Source organism: Leopardus geoffroyi, chromosome X (assembly GCF_018350155.1).
Source record: "Leopardus geoffroyi isolate Oge1 chromosome X, O.geoffroyi_Oge1_pat1.0, whole genome shotgun sequence".
Classification (NCBI taxonomy): Eukaryota; Metazoa; Chordata; class Mammalia; order Carnivora; family Felidae; genus Leopardus; species Leopardus geoffroyi.
The window spans coordinates 1,157,825-1,180,262 of NC_059343.1; the positions used below are offsets into that span (position 1 = coordinate 1,157,825).

Here is a 22,438-nt window from a genome sequence, read left to right on the forward strand (position 1 = left end):
CTTCATTCCTTCTCTTCTCCTACCTTCCTTCCATCCTTCCTTTCTTCTTTCCTTCCTTCCTCCCTCTTTCCTTCCTTCCAATAACTGACATTTAAGACACGCAGACCAACACAGCTTTTCTGCCCAAAGCAAACCAAAACTTCACAATGTTGTCACTGTGGGCAGATTCTGGAAACACAGGAGCTGCCATTGGTAGTCGCCATGGAGAAAAAATCTGCAAGGATGATACCAGGGATTTAAAAAGTCCCAAGGATTTAAACAATACAATCCACTGTCTTCTAGCTCCTGCCATGCCCCATCCCTACACGTCTTTTTTTTTTTTTTTTTTAATTTTTTTTTTTCAACGTTTATTTATTTTTGGGACAGAGAGAGACAGAGTATGAACGGGGGAGGGGCAGAGAGAGAGGGAGACACAGAATCGGAAACAGGCTCCAGGCTCTGAGCCATCAGCCCAGAGCCCGACGCGGGGCTCGAACTCACGGACTGCGAGATCGTGACCTGGCTGAAGTCGGACGCTCAACTGACTGCGCCACCCAGGCGCCCCCCATCCCTACACGTCTTGACTAGTTTCAGTCGGTCACAAGGTCAGTCAATACCCTGTTCAGCAGTGCACGACTCTGTCAACAGCAAACGTCGGCTGTCTGATGGGTTTTGCCCATGAGTAATGCCGGCCTCAGACATGTCCGACAGAGCGTGTGCACAGAACAGTGGCTCCCCACCCCCCACACTTGAGCTGTATTATCCAACAGTCCTTGAAAATTCATCGTGTTGTTAGAACACATAAACCAACAGGAAAACGCATGGCCTTCAATTTGTCTGGAGGGTGACCGGCTTGTCAGGCAGAGTCCCTGCCCGGTGACTACTGCTTGTGCTGCGAGTGCATTCAGTTTGTTCCGAATGTTTTCCATCAAATACAGAGTCGTGCTCACCCCACAGCACCTCCCATCCGCCTGTATTCTAATAGAAAATTACCGATCGGGGGCATGAGCCCTCTCCTTTACGATGAGCCCAGGGATGCAATTAGGAGATTTTACCAACGGGGCATAAAGCGATCAGTGCATTTGGCCGATTCATTACGACCTTCGCGGGGTTTGGGAAAAGCAGACTGGAGGCCTCCAGAGGCAGTAAAAAAGAAAGAGTAATTCGTTTTTCTTTTTTATATCCACACCCGTAGTATCTTTCTGGGGGTGGTCAGCGTTGCAACAGACATCACTTTCCGTGTCCAGCACTGAGAATCAGATCACACGGTGCATGCGAAAGAGAGGAAATGGGAACCGGCCGCCATCAACGCATGGCCCCAGAAACCATTAAAGTACCTTAGCGCTGAGTTGAGCCTTGAGCACAGGACTCACCTGCCCCCGATGCGGTGCTCCGGGCTCCTCTTTGACGCGCACGCTGCGAGGCCCTATTTCTTCCCCGATGGGCAGACTCCCCTGTGCACACATCTGTTGGGGCTGGAGGGGCGGCCACACCCCTGCAAAGCGATCCTGGTTGCCACGGGCTGACCGATGGGGATGTCCGGGGCAGGCGCGGGGCCTCGGAACCTGAATTCGGAACCGCAGGAAGGCTTTTCCACACAAAGTAGGGTCTGTGAAATAACCCAGAAGCCAGAGCCCAGGGGTTTTGCTGCAAAGCAGGATGTGGTTTTGAGGTCTCTGGGCTCCAAGCATAATGACAGAGGGGAGAAGCTTGGGGGGGGGTTTGGAGGCAGACATGGGCGCTGTGTCTAGAAGCCAGGGGTCACCAAGGGTGTCCGGAAGCCTCTGGAGCTGGGAGAGAACACACTTCTGTCGTCCTGAGCCCCCCAGCTCGTCGTCATTTGCTGTGGCCGCCCCAGGCACCCGAACAGGTGCAATGCACTGAGGTGTCACTATCACCCAGCACAGCCTGGCCTCGTCTGTGATCAGAGCAGCCCGATCCACGAAGCAATATCCAACGAGAGGTGCCATGGAATGGCCTCAGATCCCTCCGGACACTGAGCTCCATGACTCTATGGCCTCGCGGACGCCTCGCCAGCACTGTGGGGCCATGTCCAGCCGGAGGGCAGCCAGAGGAATCGGGGTGCCTGTGTTCTCTGCAGGGGAGTCACTGCCAGGGTCTCCCAGACATGGGCGTGTGATATGTGATGGCCCCGGTTGAGACGTCGCTGCACAGAGACTAGTTGCATGAGCCGTGAGGCCCGGAGTCCATCTTGGGGCTGCCCGCACGGGCTGAGTCCCCCCACGATGATGCATGCACATCGGTTCACACACCGTGAGCCCACCTGGCTGGACGACAGACCGCAGGATGACGAGTTTTCATCACGCCGTTGTGCGAGCTCGTGGGTCATCAATGGGACGCTATGCAAAGCATGTGTTGGGATTTGGATGCTCAGCCGGGATTTTCCGTCGAGTTCTTCCACGCCCACATTCCACGCCTCTCAGCCTCTTGGAGGAAAAGGATGCATTCGTGTTGTGCAGTTCAAATAGGGTCACCTGGGGAAAAAGAGACCGCAGTGAGTACCACACTCACAGTCATGCCTGATTCTTGCCTAAATTGCATATGGCGCCCAGCTAGACAGAATGTGGAAATCGGGCCCTCCTGGACCCACCCTGCCCCATCCTTTTATCCACGTCCAGGCTGCTGTCACTCACGGACTTGGTTACAAGGAGTAAATAGGCTGGATTCCTAATCGATTGCACAGTAATCGTCCAACCAGTGTGGGGAATTCGTGCCATGTATTGTGTAGAGATTAAGGTAGAGGGTCTCATTACTGGAATCATATGTCTTCCAACCTCTAGATGACAGGGCAATCCATGACTTTTTAGCTCGTCACTGGCCCAATTCTCTTGTTTTGGAATTCATTTTATTATTATTATGTTTATTTTTAGGGAGACAGAGACAGCAGGGTAGAGGGCCAGAGGGAGAGACAAGAGAGAGAATTAAACAGGCCCCACACCCAATACAGAGCCCCATGTGGGGCTCAATCCCACGACCCTGGGATCATGACCCAAGCCAAAACCGACAAATGGACTGAGATGAGTCACCCAGGTACCCAGGGAATAAATTATCTTAAAAAAAAGGAGTGTATATTCCCAACAGAGTAGTTGGAATTCATAGTTCTCTGTGTGTACATAATCTCTGTGTGTTACACATTTTTAGACCAATGGTTCCCCCCCCCGCCGCCCCCCCCGCCCTTCCTGGCTTCCCCCTTGGAAAAACATTCTGGTTGATTGTCCAGGTAACAAGGGTGGAAGGCACAGACTCCCTTTCTCCTCTGTGACTTAAATTCTTTTTATTTTATTTCATTTTAGTTTAGTTCAGTTTATGTTATTTTATTATTTCTTAAGTTTACTTATTTATTTGGAGAGAGAGAGAGAGCACAAGTTGGGGGGCAGGGGGCAGAGACACAATGTCCTGAAAATCCAGAGGTGTCTCTGGAGAGATGATTTCCTGCTGCTGAGCTCCCCAACCCCGCCCGCCATCTTGTTTTCCCTCTTTCACCAATACTAACCTGGAGTCTCCATTCCATTCCTCATTTTGCCTCCTGCCACTTTAGTCCCTGGATCCGCCCTTGGCTTCTTAGCTCAGCTGGCAGGGTCTCGGATTTCCCTGGTTCCCATTTGCATTTGTGCTGTGTTGGGTGCAACTCTCAAGGTCTGGATTAGCTGCCCCCTCCTCTGTGTTCAGGTCTCCATGGTCCTCAATATCCTTTTCCTCGGCAGGTTGGCCTTGCAGAGAAGGAAGTGTGTGGTATGGGGTAAGGGAGCTAAAACATGGCACACAGGGCTTCGTGAGGCTTGACCGCCTTTTACATCTCGTTTTATAACCAATGTAACTGGTGAGAAGGAAAGGGGACGAAAACACTCGTCATCACGATACTGATGGACGTCTGGGCTGTTTACCACTAATCTGCAATGAAAATAAGGCACACAAAACCTCAGTGAACATATTCCTACAGTTTTTCTAAAGATTCTTTTTTTTTTTTTTTTAATAGGTTTCACGTCCAGGACGGAGCCCAACATGGGACTTGAACTCATGACATCAAGACTTGGGCGGAGATGAAAAGTTGGATGCTTAACCAACTGAGCCACCCAGGCACCCCTCTTTTTTTTTTTTTAATTTTTTTTAATGTTTTATTTATTTTTGAGACAGAGAGACAGAGCATGAACGGGGGAGGGTCAGAGAGAGAGGGAGACACAGAATCCGAAACAGGCTCCAGGCTCTGAGCTGTCAGCACAGAGCCCGACACGGGGCTCGAACTCACGGACCGTGAGATCATGACCTGAGCCGAAGTCGGGAGCTTAACCGACTGAGCCACCCAGGCGCCCCCCCCCCCCTCTTTTTTCTTTTTTAAGCAGGCTTCATGTCAAGGATGGAACCCAACATGAAGCTTGAACTCACGACTGTGAGATCAAGACTTGGGCTGAGTTGCACTTGAATGCCTTACCAACGGAACCACCCAGGCGCCCCGACTTTTACTAAAGATTCGGATTCAACCTTTTTCTTACAACTTGGGCAGCAAAGCGGGAGCTGGCGATACTCCTGACCTGTGGCCACGCGTACAGACCAGCGGGTGACTGGAATTTGCACAATTTGGGGAAGGTGGCTTTGTCACCAGGGCCCCTTGGGTCCTGTATCCGGTCGGTTACCAATGCCGCTGTGGTTAATCTCACCTTTTGGTTGTAGACCAACAGCTGGCTTCACGTCACCATTAGGCATTTACTTTGCTAGGTGGTATCTGGTCAGCCGTGTTCAAACTTGTGCATATTGGTATTGGCATTTTTGGGTCAAAGGATATAAATGCTTTTCAACTCGAATACATCTCACAAACATGTGACCTTCCCGTAGGATTTCCTTGCAGGGGGGTATACTTGTCCAAACGCATTACGGTGTATCTGATGCTATGCTGCATTCAACTTTTCATCACATGAATTCAATTTTTCAAAACTTAAATACCGTTTTGATGTCTATTGGCCATACACTGAGATTTACTGGTAAGTTGCACTCATGGCTATTCGGGCCCTGCTGGCTTAGCGATTGTTATAATTTGTGGACCTGTTTCCTTGTAACACTGTAATGCATTAGTTGGCTTGGGCGGCCATGATACAGCACCAAGACTAGGTGGCCGAAACAACAGATACTTATGGTCTTGTGGCTCTGAAGGCTGGGGTCTGAGATCCAGGCAGGGCTGAGGCTGGGAGTCTGAGATCCAGGCAGGGCTGAGGCTGGGAGTCTGAGATCCAGGCAGGGCTGAGGCTGGGAGTCTGAGATCCAGGCAGGGCTGAGGCTGGGGTCTGACTTCTAGGCAGGACCAAGGCTGGGATTGTGAGGCCCAGGCAGGGCAGAAATGGGAGGCTGAGATCCAGGCAGGGCTGAGGCTGGGTGTCTGAGGTCCAGGCAGGGCTGAGGTTGGGGGTCTGAGATCCAGGCAGGGCTGAGACTGCGGGTCTGCGATCCATGCAGGGCTGAGGCTGGGGGGTCTGAGATCCAGGCAGGGCCGAGGCTGGGGTTTTGAGATCCAGGCAGGGCTAAGGTTGGAGTTCTGAGATCCAGGCAGGGCTGAGGCTGGGGGTCTGAGATCAAGGCAGGGCTGAGGTTGGGAGTCTGAGATCCAGGCAGGGCTGAAGCAGGGACTCTGAGATCCAGGTTGGGCTGAGGCTGGGGGTGTGAGATCCAGGCAGGGCTGAGGCTGGGGGTCTGAGATCCAGGCAGGGCTGAGGCTGTGCTGACAGCTCAGAGCCTGGATCCTGCTTCAGATTCTGTGTCTCCCTCTCTCTGTCCCTCCCCTTCTCACTCTCTGTCTTTGTCTCAAGAATAAATAAACATTAAAACAATAAAAATAAAGTATTTCATGACTACTCATGACAACGTGCTTTTGTGGAGTTCGTACATCAAGTTCGTACGGAATGACGTGCCCACACCCCGACGTTTTCACTCCACAAAACACTCGTCATTGAAGCGTGTGGATAAATGTCACCCTGTTGCGTTTTGCTCTCTTGTTCTTTCGCACGTTTCGATTTCATGCAGCTGCACCATCCATGCGTGAATGTCTTATCTCTCCCTTCTGAGGTTTACTTTTCTCAATTTAAACCTGCTTTCTGTATCAACTGTGCCGTAAATTAATGGTGCCTCCCCAGCGGGATTTTGATTCGTCCTGGCCTGATGTTTGTATATGTCTAGACTTTTTTTTTTTTTTTCAACGTTTATTTATTTTTGGGACAGAGAGAGACAGAGCATGAACGGGGGAGGGGCAGAGAGAGAGGGAGACACAGAATCGGAAACAGGCTCCAGGCTCTAAGCCATCAGCCCAGAGCCCGACGCGGGGCTCGAACTCACGGACCGTGAGATCGTGACCTGAGCTGAAGTCGGACGCTTAACCGACTGAGCCACCCAGGCGCCCCTAGCCTTTTGTTTTTAATCACTTTGTGTAATTTGGTTTATTACATAAATAGAATATAGTCAGAGTAAGAAAAAAATATGTATGTAGTCACAATCTTATTTAATTTGAGGTTTTTCCCTTAATTAAGTGGTTTAACTGAATTTCTATTAGGTCTGATACACTGGTACTTGTCTTTTTTTTTTCTATAGGTTTCAGTCTTTGTTATAATTTCTTCTTTTAATTCATGTCCGACTAATTGACGTCTTTATTCTGGTTTTCTGCCATTCTGGTTTGGAATCTGTACATCTCCATTTTTTTTTAATTCTTTGCAAAAATACCTATTCATGTGCTTTGCTCCCTTTAAAACGTTAGATTAGGGACACTGGGTGACTCAGTTGGTTAAACATCTGACTCTTGGTTTCAGCTCAGGTCATGATCTCGCGGTTCGTGGGTTCAAGCCCCGCGTCAGGCTCTGTGCCGACAGCTCGCAACCTGGAGCCTGTTTCGGATTCTGTGTCTCCCTCCCTCTGCCCTTCCCCTGCTCTCTCGCTCTCTCTCTCTCTCTCTCTCAAATAAATAAACATTAGAAAAAAATAAAACGTAGGAAAAAAATTAAAAAGGTAGATTAGGGACGCCTGAATTAAAAACTTAAAAAAGTTAGGTTCGGCGTCTGAGTCTTGATTTGGACTCGGGTCATGATCTCACGGTTCATGAGTTCGAGCCCCGTGTCGGGCTCTGTGCTGACAGCTCAGATTCTCTGTCTCCCTCTTTCTCTGTCAAAATAAATAAAGTTGAAAAAATGTTAGATTATTTTTTTGTTGTTCTTAAGGAACTTTTTTTTTTTTTTTTTTGCATCAGGGAAAGAAATATAGATGTGTGAGCTTCTTGGTGGCCTCTCAAGTCCTGTGGACCCCCAACCACGTTTGGAAGGCAGGTAACCCAGGGAACTGGGCAGGAGTGGAGTGTGTCTATGGGGCCTGGGCATTCGGGACAGAGACTGGACCCCGATGGGACGTTCGCCTGGGCAAAGTGGGACCACCTGTCAGCATCTTCCCCCTGGGGCTGTTTTCCTCCGTGCAAGTGTCCCACGGGGTATCTGTGAGCCTTCCAGAGGCAGCCGTGAGCCTTGTGTAAGTACCATCAGGCTAGAGAGTTCACGGCAGTTCTCGACAACCAGCTGCGTGTTGCTGGGGCTGGACTGTGAACCGGGAACCAGAGAGATGTACGTGACTCTGGAGGGCGTTATGTCCTTGGGGTTTTCGCCTTTAGAACAGGGCCGTGCTTATGCTTCCCCGCGTCTGCCTGTGCTGGGTTTAAAGCTGATGTAACGTGACCGCACTTTTCAGCTTGCTTCTCCAGCCACCCCCTGCAGGTGCCTTCGAAGCAATCTCGACGAGGAGCCCTATTTCCGGGGCACCAGGGGACACCATCCAGGCCGCCATGGTGAGTCTCAGGTGCAAGGAAGCCACACTATCAGGGCTACAGGTGGGCGAGAGTTGACAAATGTGGACACATGGATGACCAGCACCATGGCTGAGTTACATTTCCAACCCTTGTGTCCCTTTGTTGCTGATTTTATTCCTCCACACTTGGCCACTTCGTACACATAGTATAGTCACGTATCCATCTATCTAATGTATCTATGTGTGTATGTATCTATCCATCCATCCATCCCTCCATCCATCCACATATCCATCCATCCATCTATCCATCCATCCATCCATCCATCCATCCATCATATGTATGTATGTATGTATCATTGATCCATCCATCCATCCATCCACCCATCTGTCAGGTATCTCTCTATCCATCAGCTATGTACGTATGTATGTATGTATCTATCTCCATCTATCTATCTATCTATCCATCCATCTATCATATGTATGTATGTATGTATGTATGTATCTATATCTATCTATCTATCTATCTATCTATCTATCATCTATCTCTCCATCCTATCTATCCATCCATTATATGTATGTATGTATGTATCTATCTATCTATCCATCCATCCTTCCATCTATCCATCATATCTATCTATGTATCTATGTATCTATCCATCATATCTATCTATCTATCTATCTATCTATCTATCCATCCATCCATCTCTGTATCTATCTATCTGTCTATCTATCTATCTATCTATTCATCTATCTACCTACCCTATTTTTGTATCTATGTATTCTTCTTATCTATCTATTATCTATCTATCTATCTATCTATCTATCTATCCTGTTGTATTTATCTATGTATCTATACATACCCATACTTGAGTATATATTTTATATAAATATAGTTGGGATATTTGTGTGTGTGTGTATATACACAACTATCCCAAATAAATAAATAAATAAATAAATAAATAAATAAAATAAAATTGGGTATACATTTTATATCTATATATATATATCTATACACACACACATATATATATTTGGGTATGTATATAGGATATGCATACATACATAGGATAGCTATAACCTACTATAGTCAGAAAACACCACATATGGGTTGGCTCAAACAACAGACATTTATTGTCTCCTGGTCCTGGAGTCTAGGACTCTGAGATCCACGTGTGGCCAAGGCTCGTTCCTCCCGCTGCCTCTCTCCTTGGCATGTAGAGGCCGTGCTCTCCCTGTGTCCTCACCTGGCCGTCCCTCTGTGCCTGTGTCCTGATATCCTGTTCTTATAAGGACCCTAGTCCTATGCGATCAGGGCCCACCCTACTGCCCTCATCGTATCTTAATCCCTTCTTTGAAGACCCCACGTCCAAATACAGTCCCCTTCTGAGGTCCTGGGAGAAAGGATTTCAACACATGCATTTTGGGGAGTACACAATTCAGCTCCTGGCACATCTTCAAGAGAAAAAAAGGAACATCAAAGTTTCGTAGGAGACGCATCATGGGCACCCAGTGGTGCCCAGAAGCAGCACTGACCAACTCCAAGGTCAGTGGGGTTTCTCTTGGGCTGGCCAGGCTCCTGGCTGAGCTACTTCTCCTGTGACCGCAGAGATTTGAATGTCAGATGTGGAAATTGCATTCATATTCTAGAAACTCTGCAAGGATATAGATGTTCAGCTGGGATTTTTTTTTTTTTTTAAAGCATTGCCTGGGCTCATCATGAATGCAGTCTTGGCTGCCTTGGAATTCACACAGCACTACTTTGGCATGCATTGCCTTATCTATCCAGCAATTATTTATCGAGTGCTTGGCTGGGTAGATGAAGGAGAGCCAAAGGTGACCAGACGAGGCAGTTCGGGAAGCTGGCTGCACTCAGGATGAAGGTGCTGTACCTCGTGTATCACCCGCGGAAATGAAGTTAAACCACACTCTGAGTGTTTAGGCTCACGCACCTGCTTTATGGGCACAAAGGGGCTGTGGATGCAACCGTGTTAGATGATCATCGATACATAGGCGGCTTTTTATGTCCCTGGAAATGGGACCAGCATGCATCAGGGTCCGTGCATCCTGGGACGCCGTGTTGCTGCCAATGGGAAGGGAACATGACACAGGCACGGATTCCCAGCTGACCTGACGTTTCCACCTCCTGCCAGCAGGCTTTCACAGAGCAGCTGATCACGCCGGAGGGAGGGGTGGGGGGCCAAGAGGTGGACGTAAGAAGGTGCACAAATAGACTTGCGTCCTGCCTTCAGGGAGCTGACAGTCTCCTGTGCAGGTGCACCCAGAGGAGTCACGCGGGGCTCGAACCCACGGACCGCGAGATCACGACCTGAGCCGAAGTCGGACGCTCAACCGACTGAGCCCCCCGGGGCACCCCGGCCTTCTGGAATTTTTCAGTGTCCTCTTATGAAATACTTCCCCCTGTTCCCATTTTCTTTGAACTGGATTAAATCCTTGGTCTTTGCAAGAATAATGTAAATGTTGGCCATGAAAAAACCAGATGTTTCTTGGTGAATGCTGAGCCCGTTTTGCTCACGGCAGTGTTAGAAACCAGGTCACGGCCAGGCGTTAGTGCTTTTCCAAGATGTATGTCCTGGCCCATTGGCTCGCCCCGCATATTTTCCCAGATGGCTTGTGTAGAAACCTCGTACTGCTGAGGGTCTCAGTTACCTAGGATCAGCCCCGTCCTTTCCCATAACTCCTGGGATTTATTCTGAGCCCTCAGTAGTGGGCACAACAGCTTACTGGCAGTCAAGAATCCCCTCCCTCAAGCCCCGAACCTCACTGCCTGCGGCCACTGGTATTTTGTTGGGTCAGAAAAACACCCCGAGACATTGATCTCCTTCCTAGGATGGGTTGTGCCCCATGCAATCACCATGCAATGGCACCAGGGCAAGGCTGAGATGCCAAAATGTCCCTCTGGGCTCTGAGCTGACCGCTCCTTCACCAGGAGGGTTGTGATGGTGGGTTGACATCCCTTTACCACAGAGCTTTGCAGGGTGATGGTCTGAATGCCTTTATAACTCATTTAGCGGCGATGCTCATCGAATGCAATACGGTGAGGGATAAGGTACCAGAAGCCAAAGATCTCTTTTCTTTGCCGGCTCTACCCAGACCTAAGCGTCTTCATTCAGATGTGTCCTTGAAGGTCACTGCGTTCATCCCCTCCAATGTGGAGGAAAAGCAAATCAGATTATGGAAATGGCCGAGCTGCCTTCGGAGTCGTTTGGATGGAGGGTTTAACATGTGTGCAGGGATGGGGGGGTGGGGTGAGGGGTGGTCTGCAGGGAACATAGAGCTTCAATGGTGACACCAGGATTAGCTTTGCCAGGCACGGAAACCCTAAAACAACACTGCTTAAAAATGGTGGGAATGCAAACTGGTGCAGCTGCTCTGGAAAACAGTGTGGAGGTTCCTCACAAAATTAAAAATAGATCTACCCTATGACCCAGCAATAGCACTGCTAGGAATTGACCCAAGGGATACAGGAGGGCTGATGCATAGGGGCCCTTGTACCCCAATGTTTATATCAACACTCTCAACAATAGCCAAACTATGGAAAGAGCCTAAATGTCCATCAACTGACGAATGGATAAAGAAATTGTGGTTTATATACACAAAGGAGTACTATGTGGCAATGAGAAAGAATGAAATATGGCCCTTTGTAGCAACGTGGATGGAACTGGAGAGTGTGATGCTAAGTGAAATAAGTCAGGCAGAGAAAGACAGATACATACGTTTTCACTCATATGTGGATCGTTAGAAACTTAACAGAAACCCATGGGGGAGGTGAAGGGGAAAAAAAAGGCTAGAGAGGGAGGGAGGCAACCATAAGAGACTCTTAAAAACTGAGAACAATCCGAGGGTTGCTGGGGCGTAGGAGGGAGGGGAGGGTGGGAGATGGGCATTGAGGAGGTCACCTGTTGGGATGAGCACTGGCTGTTGTATGGAAACCAATTTGACCATAAATTTCATATTAAAAACAGTGACCTAAGTTTGATTCTCTCTCCAGTAAAGGCGACCCCGAGGCACATGGTCCGGGGCTGGTATGCTGGCTATGCGACGGATTCCTCGCAAACTAGGCTTTTCGCATCTCCCTGCTTCCCCCCGTCTGGTGATGGTCCCCGTCCTCATGGTCCAGGACGATGCTCCCCAATTCCAGGATGCAGATGGGAGGAAGGGAAGGAGGACAGGGAAGAAAGGGCCAGCTGTGCATGTCTTTGAAGGAAGGCTTGTGACATGTTGTACGACCAGTAGGCAAGAGGAGAAGAGCTTTGTATTGGGATGTACTGGGCATGAATGATGGTGGCATTAATGACTAGTTCTGTGACCCTGGGGGATGCGGGACTTCCGCGAGGCTCAGTTTTCTGGCTTGCAACACGGCAATGATCATGATGCTAATCTTGATGGTGATGGTTGCCATATTGGTGACGGCCATGATGGGCTTACGTTGGAAGATAGGACGGTATATGTCCCATTGCACAGGTGAGGAGACTTAAACCCAGACAGATTAAGGAACCAGGGCGAGGTCTCTTCCTCGAGGCACTCACGACCACGTTGTAAAACACACAGTGTGTTGTACTGAGTTATTAGCATCTTTATTCGTTCATTTTTGTCCGTTCGTCCAGATGGACACTGGGATGGCCATGTCCTGCTGGGTTGGACACTGAGCCAGAACCTCCCCTGGCTTGTGGGTTAGAACCAGAATGGTGCCCGGCCCCTTAAAGCACCGGATTGGTCAACGCTTGCTGAGTTAACTCACAAAGAGGCGGAACGAAGGAAGGGGAGAAGAGAAGGCATGGGGGTCCTCAGGAGTCACGGAGTGGATTCTGCTGTGTGCCCTGTTTGATGTCCAGGCACATGGGCTCAGACCCTTCATTCTCGGACCCCTGTCGCCAAGTGAATGCATAAGGTGACTGTGGCCTCCTTCTGGTAGGAGAAGCCGTATCTGCAACCCGCCCAGGGGCCTCGACCTGATTCCCTACTTACCGTCATGTTTCTATAATCTTGCCTGTTCCGCTGCTCACCCGTGACCTTGTCTGTGACGTAGTGCAGGGAGGGGGCCGGGAGAGATGTTTTCTCACATCTTCTCTCAAAGGACACCCGAGGGGCGCCTGGGTGGCTCAGTCGGTTAAGCGTCCGACTTCGGCTCAGGTTGTGATCTCACAGTCCGTGAGTTCGAGCCCTGCGTCGGGCTCTGGGCTGACGGCTCAGAGTCTGGAGCCTGTTTCACATTCTGTGTCTCCCTCTCTCTCTGAGCCTCCCCCGTTCATGCTCTGTCTCTCTCTGTCTCAAAAATAAATAAACGTTAAAAAAAATTTAAAAGGAGCCCCGAGTGGACACCAACCAGTTGACACACACAGCAAGCAGGAGAGGAGGGCCCTTCTGTCTGCTTTCAGCGTGGACAGTGTATAGCCGGTGTGGGTATTGGCCCGGCTGGCACCAGCCTGAGCCTGTCCCTTTCCCCAGCTTCCTAGCAGTTAACAGCTAAAAAGTCAGGCGGCTCTGGAGACCCCAGAAGTCCCGGTGTAATCTCCCGCCTGCTGTGGGGAGGTCCTGGGGTGGTTTCCATTACCTGCCTCAAACCAGCCAGAAACGCTTCCAAAGCAAGCTTGCCCCGATAGGCCCATTCTCCCGCGCCTCCCGCAGAGGCGGCCCTCACTGCACACAGACATGCTCTGGCCAGTATTGTTTTTTTAATGCTCATTTATCTATCTATTTATTTATTTGGAGAGAGTGCATGTGGGGGAGGGGCAGAGAGAGAGGGAGACACAGAATCGGAAGCAGGCTCCAGGCTCTGAGCCATCAGCACAGAGCCAGATGCAGGGCTCGATCCCATGGACCGTGAGATCATGACCTGAGCCGAAGTCGGATGCTTAACCGACTGCGCCACCCAGGCGCCCCTCAGCTATGCCACTGTTTACTTGATATTTCCATCTTTGAAGACAGTTAGGATGTATACAGACGGATGGATGGATATACATACACTTATGTATAAATGTGTGCATTATGGTATAGATTATATATTTATGTAATGTAGTATATACTTTCACTACATTTGTATTTATATAATGTATAACAAATTTATATAATATATAATGTATATGTGTATATTTAATATATAACGTATATACTATACGATATATACAATGCACAATTATATATTAATATGTATGTATTATATATAATGTATAATGTATACAATGCATGTATTATATATAATGTATATATGATTATATATAATGTATATATGATTACATATATTTATATGTGTATGTATATTATATAACATCTAATTATACATTTGTATGCATGTTTATCCCTGTATATATTCTATGATGTGTACATAACTACATGTATTTGTATGTACATATAAATGTGTATATATGCAAATATATTATGTAGCATATATAATTATATATATTTATTTACATATTTATAATTATATTATATTTATATAATATTATATAATTATATAATTATACATATTTAGATATAAATATATTATATAATTATATATTTATATTTAAATATATATAAATTATATATTTATACATAAATTTATATTTAACTATATGTACAAATTATATATTTATATATAATTAAATAAGTATATTATAATTTATTTATAATTTATAATTATTTATATATTTATAATTATATTATAATTTATATATAATTATATTTATAATTAATATATTTATAATTATATATAATTATTTGTATATTTATAATTATAATTATATCTATTTATATATAATTATATTTATATATTTATAATTATATCTATTTATATATAATTATATTTATATATTTATAATTATATATAATTATAATTATATATAATTATATATAATTATAATTATAATTATATATTTATAATATATATTTATAATTATAATAACTTATATATTTATGATTATATATTTATAATTTATAATTATAATCATATTTTGTACGTATATGTATGTGTATATATGTATATTTATGTATCTATATTGTATATATATATTTGTATATAATTGTGCATATAATACTACATGTTATATATAGTATAGAGATGTAAAGTATATGTTAGACAATGCATATATAACTTTATAAAGTTTACATTATATATTCTATATATAATATGCGTATTCTATATCTTATACTGTGCGTAATATATGAAAATATACAATATATCTAAATAATAGCTAATATACTTATGTGCATTATTATATGATATTATACTTATCATGTGCAATCTCCATAAATGGAAATTGGGACAAACTTTAGGGATCTTCAGGTCCTTGCTACCAGGTATGTGGGCTCAGAGCTGGGCAACTGGCCATAGCCTGGTCCATAGAACCAAGGTACCTTTCCACACAGGACACCCAATTCCAATTTTCTCACTTGGGCTTCTTTACATGTGATCACGGGCCCGTGCAACCAACCACACTGTCAGTTTCTGTCTTCCTGCCCTCGTCCAGACTGATGTGTTGAAATATTTCTGCACAGGCAGAAATATAAGGCAGACGTGCACAGCACGGGCCATTTCGTTGATGAGCCACGCTTCCCGCCTGGTTTTACAAAACTACCCAGGAGACGTGCTGGGTGGCCGCATCCTGCCGCACAGCTGGCTCCCAGGTTTGGGGCAACACCTTGCTTGGATGATACAGAAGGACTCCCAGAAACTCAGGAAAGGAGACCCCATAGAGACCAGGCACCAAGAAACGTATTCAAGCCCAGTTCTGTGTCCTCCTGGACTTTGGAGGGTGAAGGTCTGTCCACTGATGCCCAGAATGTGTCCCACGCACCTGCAGCACCGACCTCACCTGGGAGCTTGTGAGCAATGCTGCTGTTTCTGCCAAAGCGATTCACAGAGGAAAAAAAATAACTTCTTGGCCACAAAAGACACCAAGGCATCATTGTATTTTTCAGACTCTCTGGGGAAGGCTGTGGATGTGTACATGGGGATAAGAACGGTGAAGTTTGTACCTTTGAGTTTGTGTCTCTGAGCCAGGCCCACGAGGCAGGAAGATGTGGGAGTTTTGTGAATTCACATATTTTGCTTCGCGAGTAATATTTGGTTAATGGGGTGTAGCCCCTGCTTCTGTGCAAGCACAACCATACATTTTCTGTTTGGGACTTTACGGAGCCTGCTCCCGCTCTGGGATCGTCCATTTCACGTGTCAACTTGGTGCCCGGAGATGTGGCCAAATATGATCTGGAGGTTTCTGCGAAGGTGGTTTTTTTTCATTGTTGTTGTCTGGTTTTGTTTGGTTTTGCATGAGATTAACATTTCTGTATACATATACCCATCCTGTCCGTTCTGTTTCTCTGGAGCGCCCTGACGAATGCAAGGGCTGAGCCTCCTTAGGGTGGGGCTCAGGACCACCGAGAGAGTGATAGGTATTCGAGGTCGGGGCGTCTCCGGGAAACTGTACACCTGTGGCTCTGTGTGATCAGTGCTTGCCATGCGTAGTTAGCTACCTGGAGAATCCCCGCTCCGTGCCTCCCACCTGCCACCTGTGCCCCTCCCCTGCCTCTGCCTTTGTCGGTCCCTGCAGAGGGTCACCTGGGCTGCACGTGCACCTTCCTGGACCTGGGCTGCGGGTGGGCGCCCTGCCCCCTCCACTTCCCCGCGCCACCCCGGGGGGCTGGGCGCTTCCTGCTCGTCCTGAGCCGTGTGCTTGGCCATCTTGTCCCCATCAGGAAAGCACCTCCCGGCCCCTGGATCCCAGTCAGAGCCTTCGACGGGGTTCAAAACACCTTGGATTTAATTCTGACTACGATTGCAAACTTAAGCATCCATTCGTGGGGAATTCCCTTTTCCAAAATTAAAGCACACGCACAGCACACACATATGAGAGCAGAAGAAATCCGGGCACGATTCACGAGCCCACGCAGGTAGGGAAAAAATACATAGAACCGTAATAAAACATGTTTCTCACAACTCAGGTGGATGTGGGCAGGTGGCCGGAGGTAAAGGAAGAGAAGGGGTACGTTCAAAATGCATCTGAAGGCAAGAATCTACCTCTTTGGGGGATTTGCAAGCATAAGTGACTATTATATATACATAATATACAATGTATTTATTATGGACTTCTATATTATATATGCATATGTTTATTTTAATATTTATTGTATGCATAATCATACATATAATTACATATGATAAATGGATTTATTGTATACAATTATTATATATAACATTATATTAGTATATAATAAATACATTTGTTATATATAATTATAATATAATGTTAAATAAGTATTATAGAAGTATTATAGAAGGATATAATAGATTTATTATATATAATTATAATATAATGTTATATATAATAATTACATTTAATAAATGTATTTATTATATACTTATATATTATATTATATACATGATATCTATTTTAAGATTTGTTTATTATATGCATAATCATACATATAATTATATTTATATATATAAATATATATATAATCATACATATAATTATATGTATAGGTATAATGTATATTATAAAATATATAATGTATATATATACATAAAAATATATAAATATACATATAATTAAATATTTTATATATAAAATATATAAAATATTTATATATATAAAATATAAATAATAAAAATATAAAAAATATATAAAATATAAAATGTATATAAAATAAAATATATATATAAAATAAAATATATATATTGGGGCGCCTGGGTGGCGCAGTCGGTTAAAGCGTCCGACTTCAGCCAGGTCACGATCTCATGGTCCGGGAGTTCGAGCCCCGCGTCAGGCTCTGGGCTGATGGCTCAGAGCCTGGAGCCTGTTTCCGATTCTGTGTCTCCCTCTCTCTCTGCCTCTCCCCCGTTCATGCTCTGTCTCTCTCTGTCCCAAAAATAAATAAACGTTGAAAAAAAAATTAAAAAAAATATAAAATATTTATATATCTAAAACATATAATATATAAAATATATATAAAATATATAAAATATTTATATATCTAAAATATATAATATATATATTTATATATATAATTATATGTATGTATACTTATATATATGCAATAAATTATATATAATTTATTATATGCATAATCATACATATAATATATACATATAATTTATATACATATAAAAATATATACATATAGAATTATATATAATTACATACATATTATATATATCACCATATATAGATAGATTTATTATATATAATTATAAATGTAATAATGTTATATATAATTATATATAATAAATAAAGGATTTATTATCATGTATTATGTATTATTAATATAGGTGATATATATTTAAGATTTTTTTATTATGTGCATAATCATACGTATAATTATATATAACACATTTATTACATATAATTGTACATATATGATTATATACTATATTATATATGTGATATATATTTACTTTACTATGCATTTATTACATACGATAATGTATAATATATAGTAAATATATAATAAATATCATGATATATATAACAACATATATAATAAGTAAATAAGAAAGCATTTGAGATAATAAGAAAACAAAGGCCTCACTGCCGCTATGTTTGACCAAAAGAGAACAAAGTTTCTGACGGCACCTGTCCGGGGGAGAAATTCCAAACTACGTTGTGGTGGGTTATGTGTGTTTAGCAGTTTGTAAAGTACGTAGGGGTGTGTGTGTGTGTGTGTGTGTGTGTGTGTGTGTCTGGGCCGAGGGCACTGACGTGTGCACATGCATACGTGTGTCCTTTACCCACATGAGCACACGCGTGAGCGGAGGGCTCCAGGCTGAGGCAGGTGCATGCGTGCAAGGCCCGCAGTCGTGGAGACACAATCGGAGGCGCGAGAGCTCAGACGCGCTCCGGTTCCCCAAACGCGTCACCGCGCCGTCCAGACTTTGGTTTCTCAGCCTGAGCGCGGAGGGTCCCCGCAGAGCCTCCCAGGTCAGACCAGCTGCCTGCACGCGTCACACGTCTTCCTGAGGCAGAGAGGTCCCTGCTCGGCTGCGAAGGGGGGTCGGACGTGAGCAGCAGCCCGGTCCCCACCGCTCATCCCAGGTTGCACGCGTGTCCGGGGCCCCCTTCCCACGCCCGCCAGGCCCGTCCAGGTTTGAAGAAGGGAAACTCGAAGGTGCACGGAGGTCCCGTCTGGACGACAGTCTGCGTCAGATGAGCTTTGGAACGAGTCTGTCTTTGCCTCTGGAGAGGGCGTGGGGCGGCCACATGCCTCCTGTTCTCCAGGGTTCTTGACAACCGTTGCTGCAAAGATCTTTCACGGCGAACAAAAACTCCGGGCGAGTTTCCTGCAGCAGGTGCGCACGTAGACACAGACCTTACCCCTAATTGTGAGGGTGCTTTTGTTCGTTTCCTGTATCATGTCCCCTGGGACATGCACGGACCTCACGGTCAAACCTCCACGTGGGAGACCCCTTTGAGGACAAGAAGAATGCCACCAGTTTGGTTTTTTTTCCTTTTTGTAAAGTGCCTTTTTATTTTTTATATGTCCTCTGCCTGTCAATGCACAGAGGATACGGAGATTCGAATGCGGAACTTGCCATGTGACCACCTGCTGTGTTCGAGGGGGCTGAGGGCAGCCCTGCGGGGGTCTGGTCGGGGACACAGTGCGTGACGTTAGCACAGCCAACCCCTAGGGGACTTCTGCTGTGATGTGGTGTACTGACCAAGCCCTAGACTCTGAGTTCTCAGGGGAAATCGGAGACGCAGACACCAGGGCTGTGAGAGCCACGGCCACTTGCAGGGAGAAGCCAACAATTCCGGGCAAAGCAGTTTCCTGCCTGGAAGGAAGGTCCTTCCGATTCCACAATTCTGAGCCGTGTGGGTTTTCCGACAGCTCACGAGCATGTTGTGAATACCAGTTCTGTCTTCTGTCCGCCTCTGCCGCTGTCTGTACGCGTATCCAAGCCCTTGCACATGAGATCATGCATAGCATATGAAAATATACAATATAGCTAATATACTTATCATCAGCCTTGATGTTGTCGTTAAGAAAACAATGGCCATAAAAGCATCTTCCTGGCCAGGGCTCTGGTGGAGACGGAGGGAGTCGATGCACACGTTTTATCTGATCTGTGATTCATTGGTGGTGCATGGCGACCACACAGAGGCCACGGGCACACCCACCTGCACTCAGCCCACGCTTACCAGGTTCTCCGGGTCTCCTTGAGCACAGAGGGCCCGGGGATTGTTCTGTGCGGGTTTGGTTCACGCCAACTCACGTCCAAGGCGTTAGACGGGATCCTCCCTCAAGTGAAAGGAGCATCTTGAGTTTCTGAAATTATAAAAAAGACCCATATCAGTCCAGTCATGGGTGCCCAGGTTCTTAAAATACCCTGCCTGGTACGGGTGTCTTTCCCAAACAAATGCGACGTGTTTTTTTTTTTTTTTTTTTTTTTTTTGGTAGCATATGACATTTGAGGGGATTGTAGAAAATACTTAAATTCTTTTTTTTTTTTTTTTTTTTTTAATTTTTTTTTCAACGTTTATTTATTTTGGGACAGAGAGAGACAGAGCATGAACGGGGGAGGGGCAGAGAGAGAGGGAGACACAGAATCGGAAGCAGGCTCCAGGCTCTGAGCCATCAGCCCAGAGCCTGACGCGGGGCTCGAACTCACGGACCGCGAGATCGTGACCTGGCTGAAGTCGGACGCTTAACCGACTGCGCCACCCAGGCGCCCCGAAAATACTTAAATTCTTAAAAAGGTTTTCAATTCTAAATATTAACGTGGGAGGATGTTCCCCCTTCTTTAAGGGGCACTAATCTACAGAGAAAAGTACTGAACCAATGAAAATCAGCCAATTCTGGTTTTGTCCCTTGGAGAGGAAAATGCAAATTATGTGGTCATGGTCCGAAAAAATCCTATTAAGGGTACTTTGTTCCTGTTCCTTGGCCTGAGAGATGTGAGGGCACGGATACGTTCTCTGCGCCCTGATTTTAGCAAGGCATTTGCAAATCATAATCTGTTTTGCCTTCGGTTTTTGATGGTTTTATTTTATTTTATTTTATTTTTGAAGTGCGGGTTAAGAATGGAACCCTCTTTCCATGTTCTGAGTGCTCCTGATGCAAATAGTCAGCCGTGACAAAAATTGTTTGATTTAGGGGATAGACGGTTTCATTGCAGGATTCCCTAGAGCGGTTCCCTGTACAGAGCATGACTGGAACACTGCAGAAGTACTGTAATATTTTTAATGTTTATTTATTTTTGACAGGGACAGGGACAGAGGGTGAGCAGGGGAGAGGCAGAGAGCGAGGGAGACACAGAATGGGAAGCAGGCTCCAGGCTCCGAGCTGTCAGCACAGAGCCCGACGTGGGGCTGGGACCCACGAACCGTGAGGCTGTGACTTGAGCCAAAGTCGGATGTTTAACCGACTGAGCCCCCAGGGGCCCCCCTGTGGAATTCTTAATAACGATTTTCCCCCCGTCACTGCCGGGCGAATCCAACAGCACTCTGCCATTTCTTATGTCCAAGATGAAATGAAACCAGACCAGCTGGACCCTTCTGTTATTTTCATTCCCCGTAAACCCTTGGAGAGTTTTCTTTATTTTATCTGGTTTGACACACCTGCCCGTGTCTAGGATCGGGTCTGTTTTACGTTTTCAGTGAGACCTCCGACGTCACCATTTTTTTCCCCCACGATTCCTTCAGCTGACAACGTTTGTCTTCTATCATTTCTATAATTATTTCTTCTGCTCCATCTACGGGAGGGCAGGAAGGACTGAGTGGGTTCAGAGACCTGGGGGAAGGTTGGTGTGCCTGACGTGGGGAAGGCAGGTGGGATGGGAGGGAGAAATGGAGAGGTTGAGGCATGAGAGCACGTGGTCTTGGAGGAGGTGCTGGGGTGCCAGGCAGTCGTCGACAGCCCGTGGCATGTGAGTGGCTCTGGATGGATGGTGTTTATAACAACGGGGAAGGCTGAGTACATGGAGTGAATTGTGTCCCCCAGAGTTCACATGGGGAAGCCCTACTCCCCCAGTGGGATGAGGTTCAGAGGTGGGGTCTTTGGGAGGTGATTAGGGTCAGACGAGGGTGGGTTTACTGTCCTTGTAAGAAGAGATGAACTCATTCCTTCTGCCATGTGAAAATGTACAAGATGGCGGTCGTGTCCAAGCCAGGAAGACAATCCTCCCCAGAATCTGACTGTGCTGACACCAGGGTCTCACCCTTGCAGCCTCCAGAGCAGCAAGAAAATAAATTTGTGCTTAAGCCATCCCTCCCCACACCCCCCGTCTACGGTATGCTGTTACTGCAGCCTGAGCTAACATACCAAACGTGATGGACTTCTGCCTTTCTTTTAAGGAGCTCCTCTTTGTTTCTGCAGACGCTTCCTTTGTCATCAGTAATACTGGTCATGCAGGACTTACAGTGAGCTCCCCAAGCATTCAGGCCACCTTTTGTCCAATTAAGTCCATCTAAACCTATTAAAATAATTGTATTGGTGTGTTGGCAACCAGAAGGTCCTTGCTTCTCGTATGATAACCAGACTCAGGTGAGGACAAGACCTAGGACAGACGTGAGTGGACAGGAGGATGATGCGTCACCAGCAGACCCCAGCTGGAGGGGACGTGGGAGATTTACTGAAGATGCCTGATTGCCATGGGGATTCATCTTCTCAATCACCTACGCAGCAGTTGTCATATTTGAACATCAAAGAGTCAGCCGCCGGGATCCAATTGGCTCCCCAAGAA

General features: G+C 45.9%; 1 protein-coding gene across 3 annotated transcripts in view; it reads right to left on the reverse strand.

Moving 5' to 3' along the window:
- Positions 1-309: 309 nt before the first annotated feature.
- The window catches only part of DHRSX (dehydrogenase/reductase X-linked), a 227,781-nt gene continuing 205,652 nt past the window's right edge, over positions 310-22,438 (reverse strand). The window contains exons 7-8 of one of the 3 annotated variants that reach the window (XR_006710937.1): positions 19,896-20,022; positions 310-2,474 (exon numbers count right to left, since the gene is read on the reverse strand). Coding sequence is in view for 1 of the 3 variants with exons in the window: in XM_045471941.1 (XP_045327897.1) it covers positions 19,966-20,022 (57 nt within the window). In the remaining 2 variants the exon portion in view is untranslated. Of the gene's footprint in view, positions 2,475-3,473; positions 3,818-19,211; positions 20,023-22,438 lie in introns of those variants that run through there. The other 2 variants (XR_006710938.1, XM_045471941.1) reach the window with 2 other exon arrangements.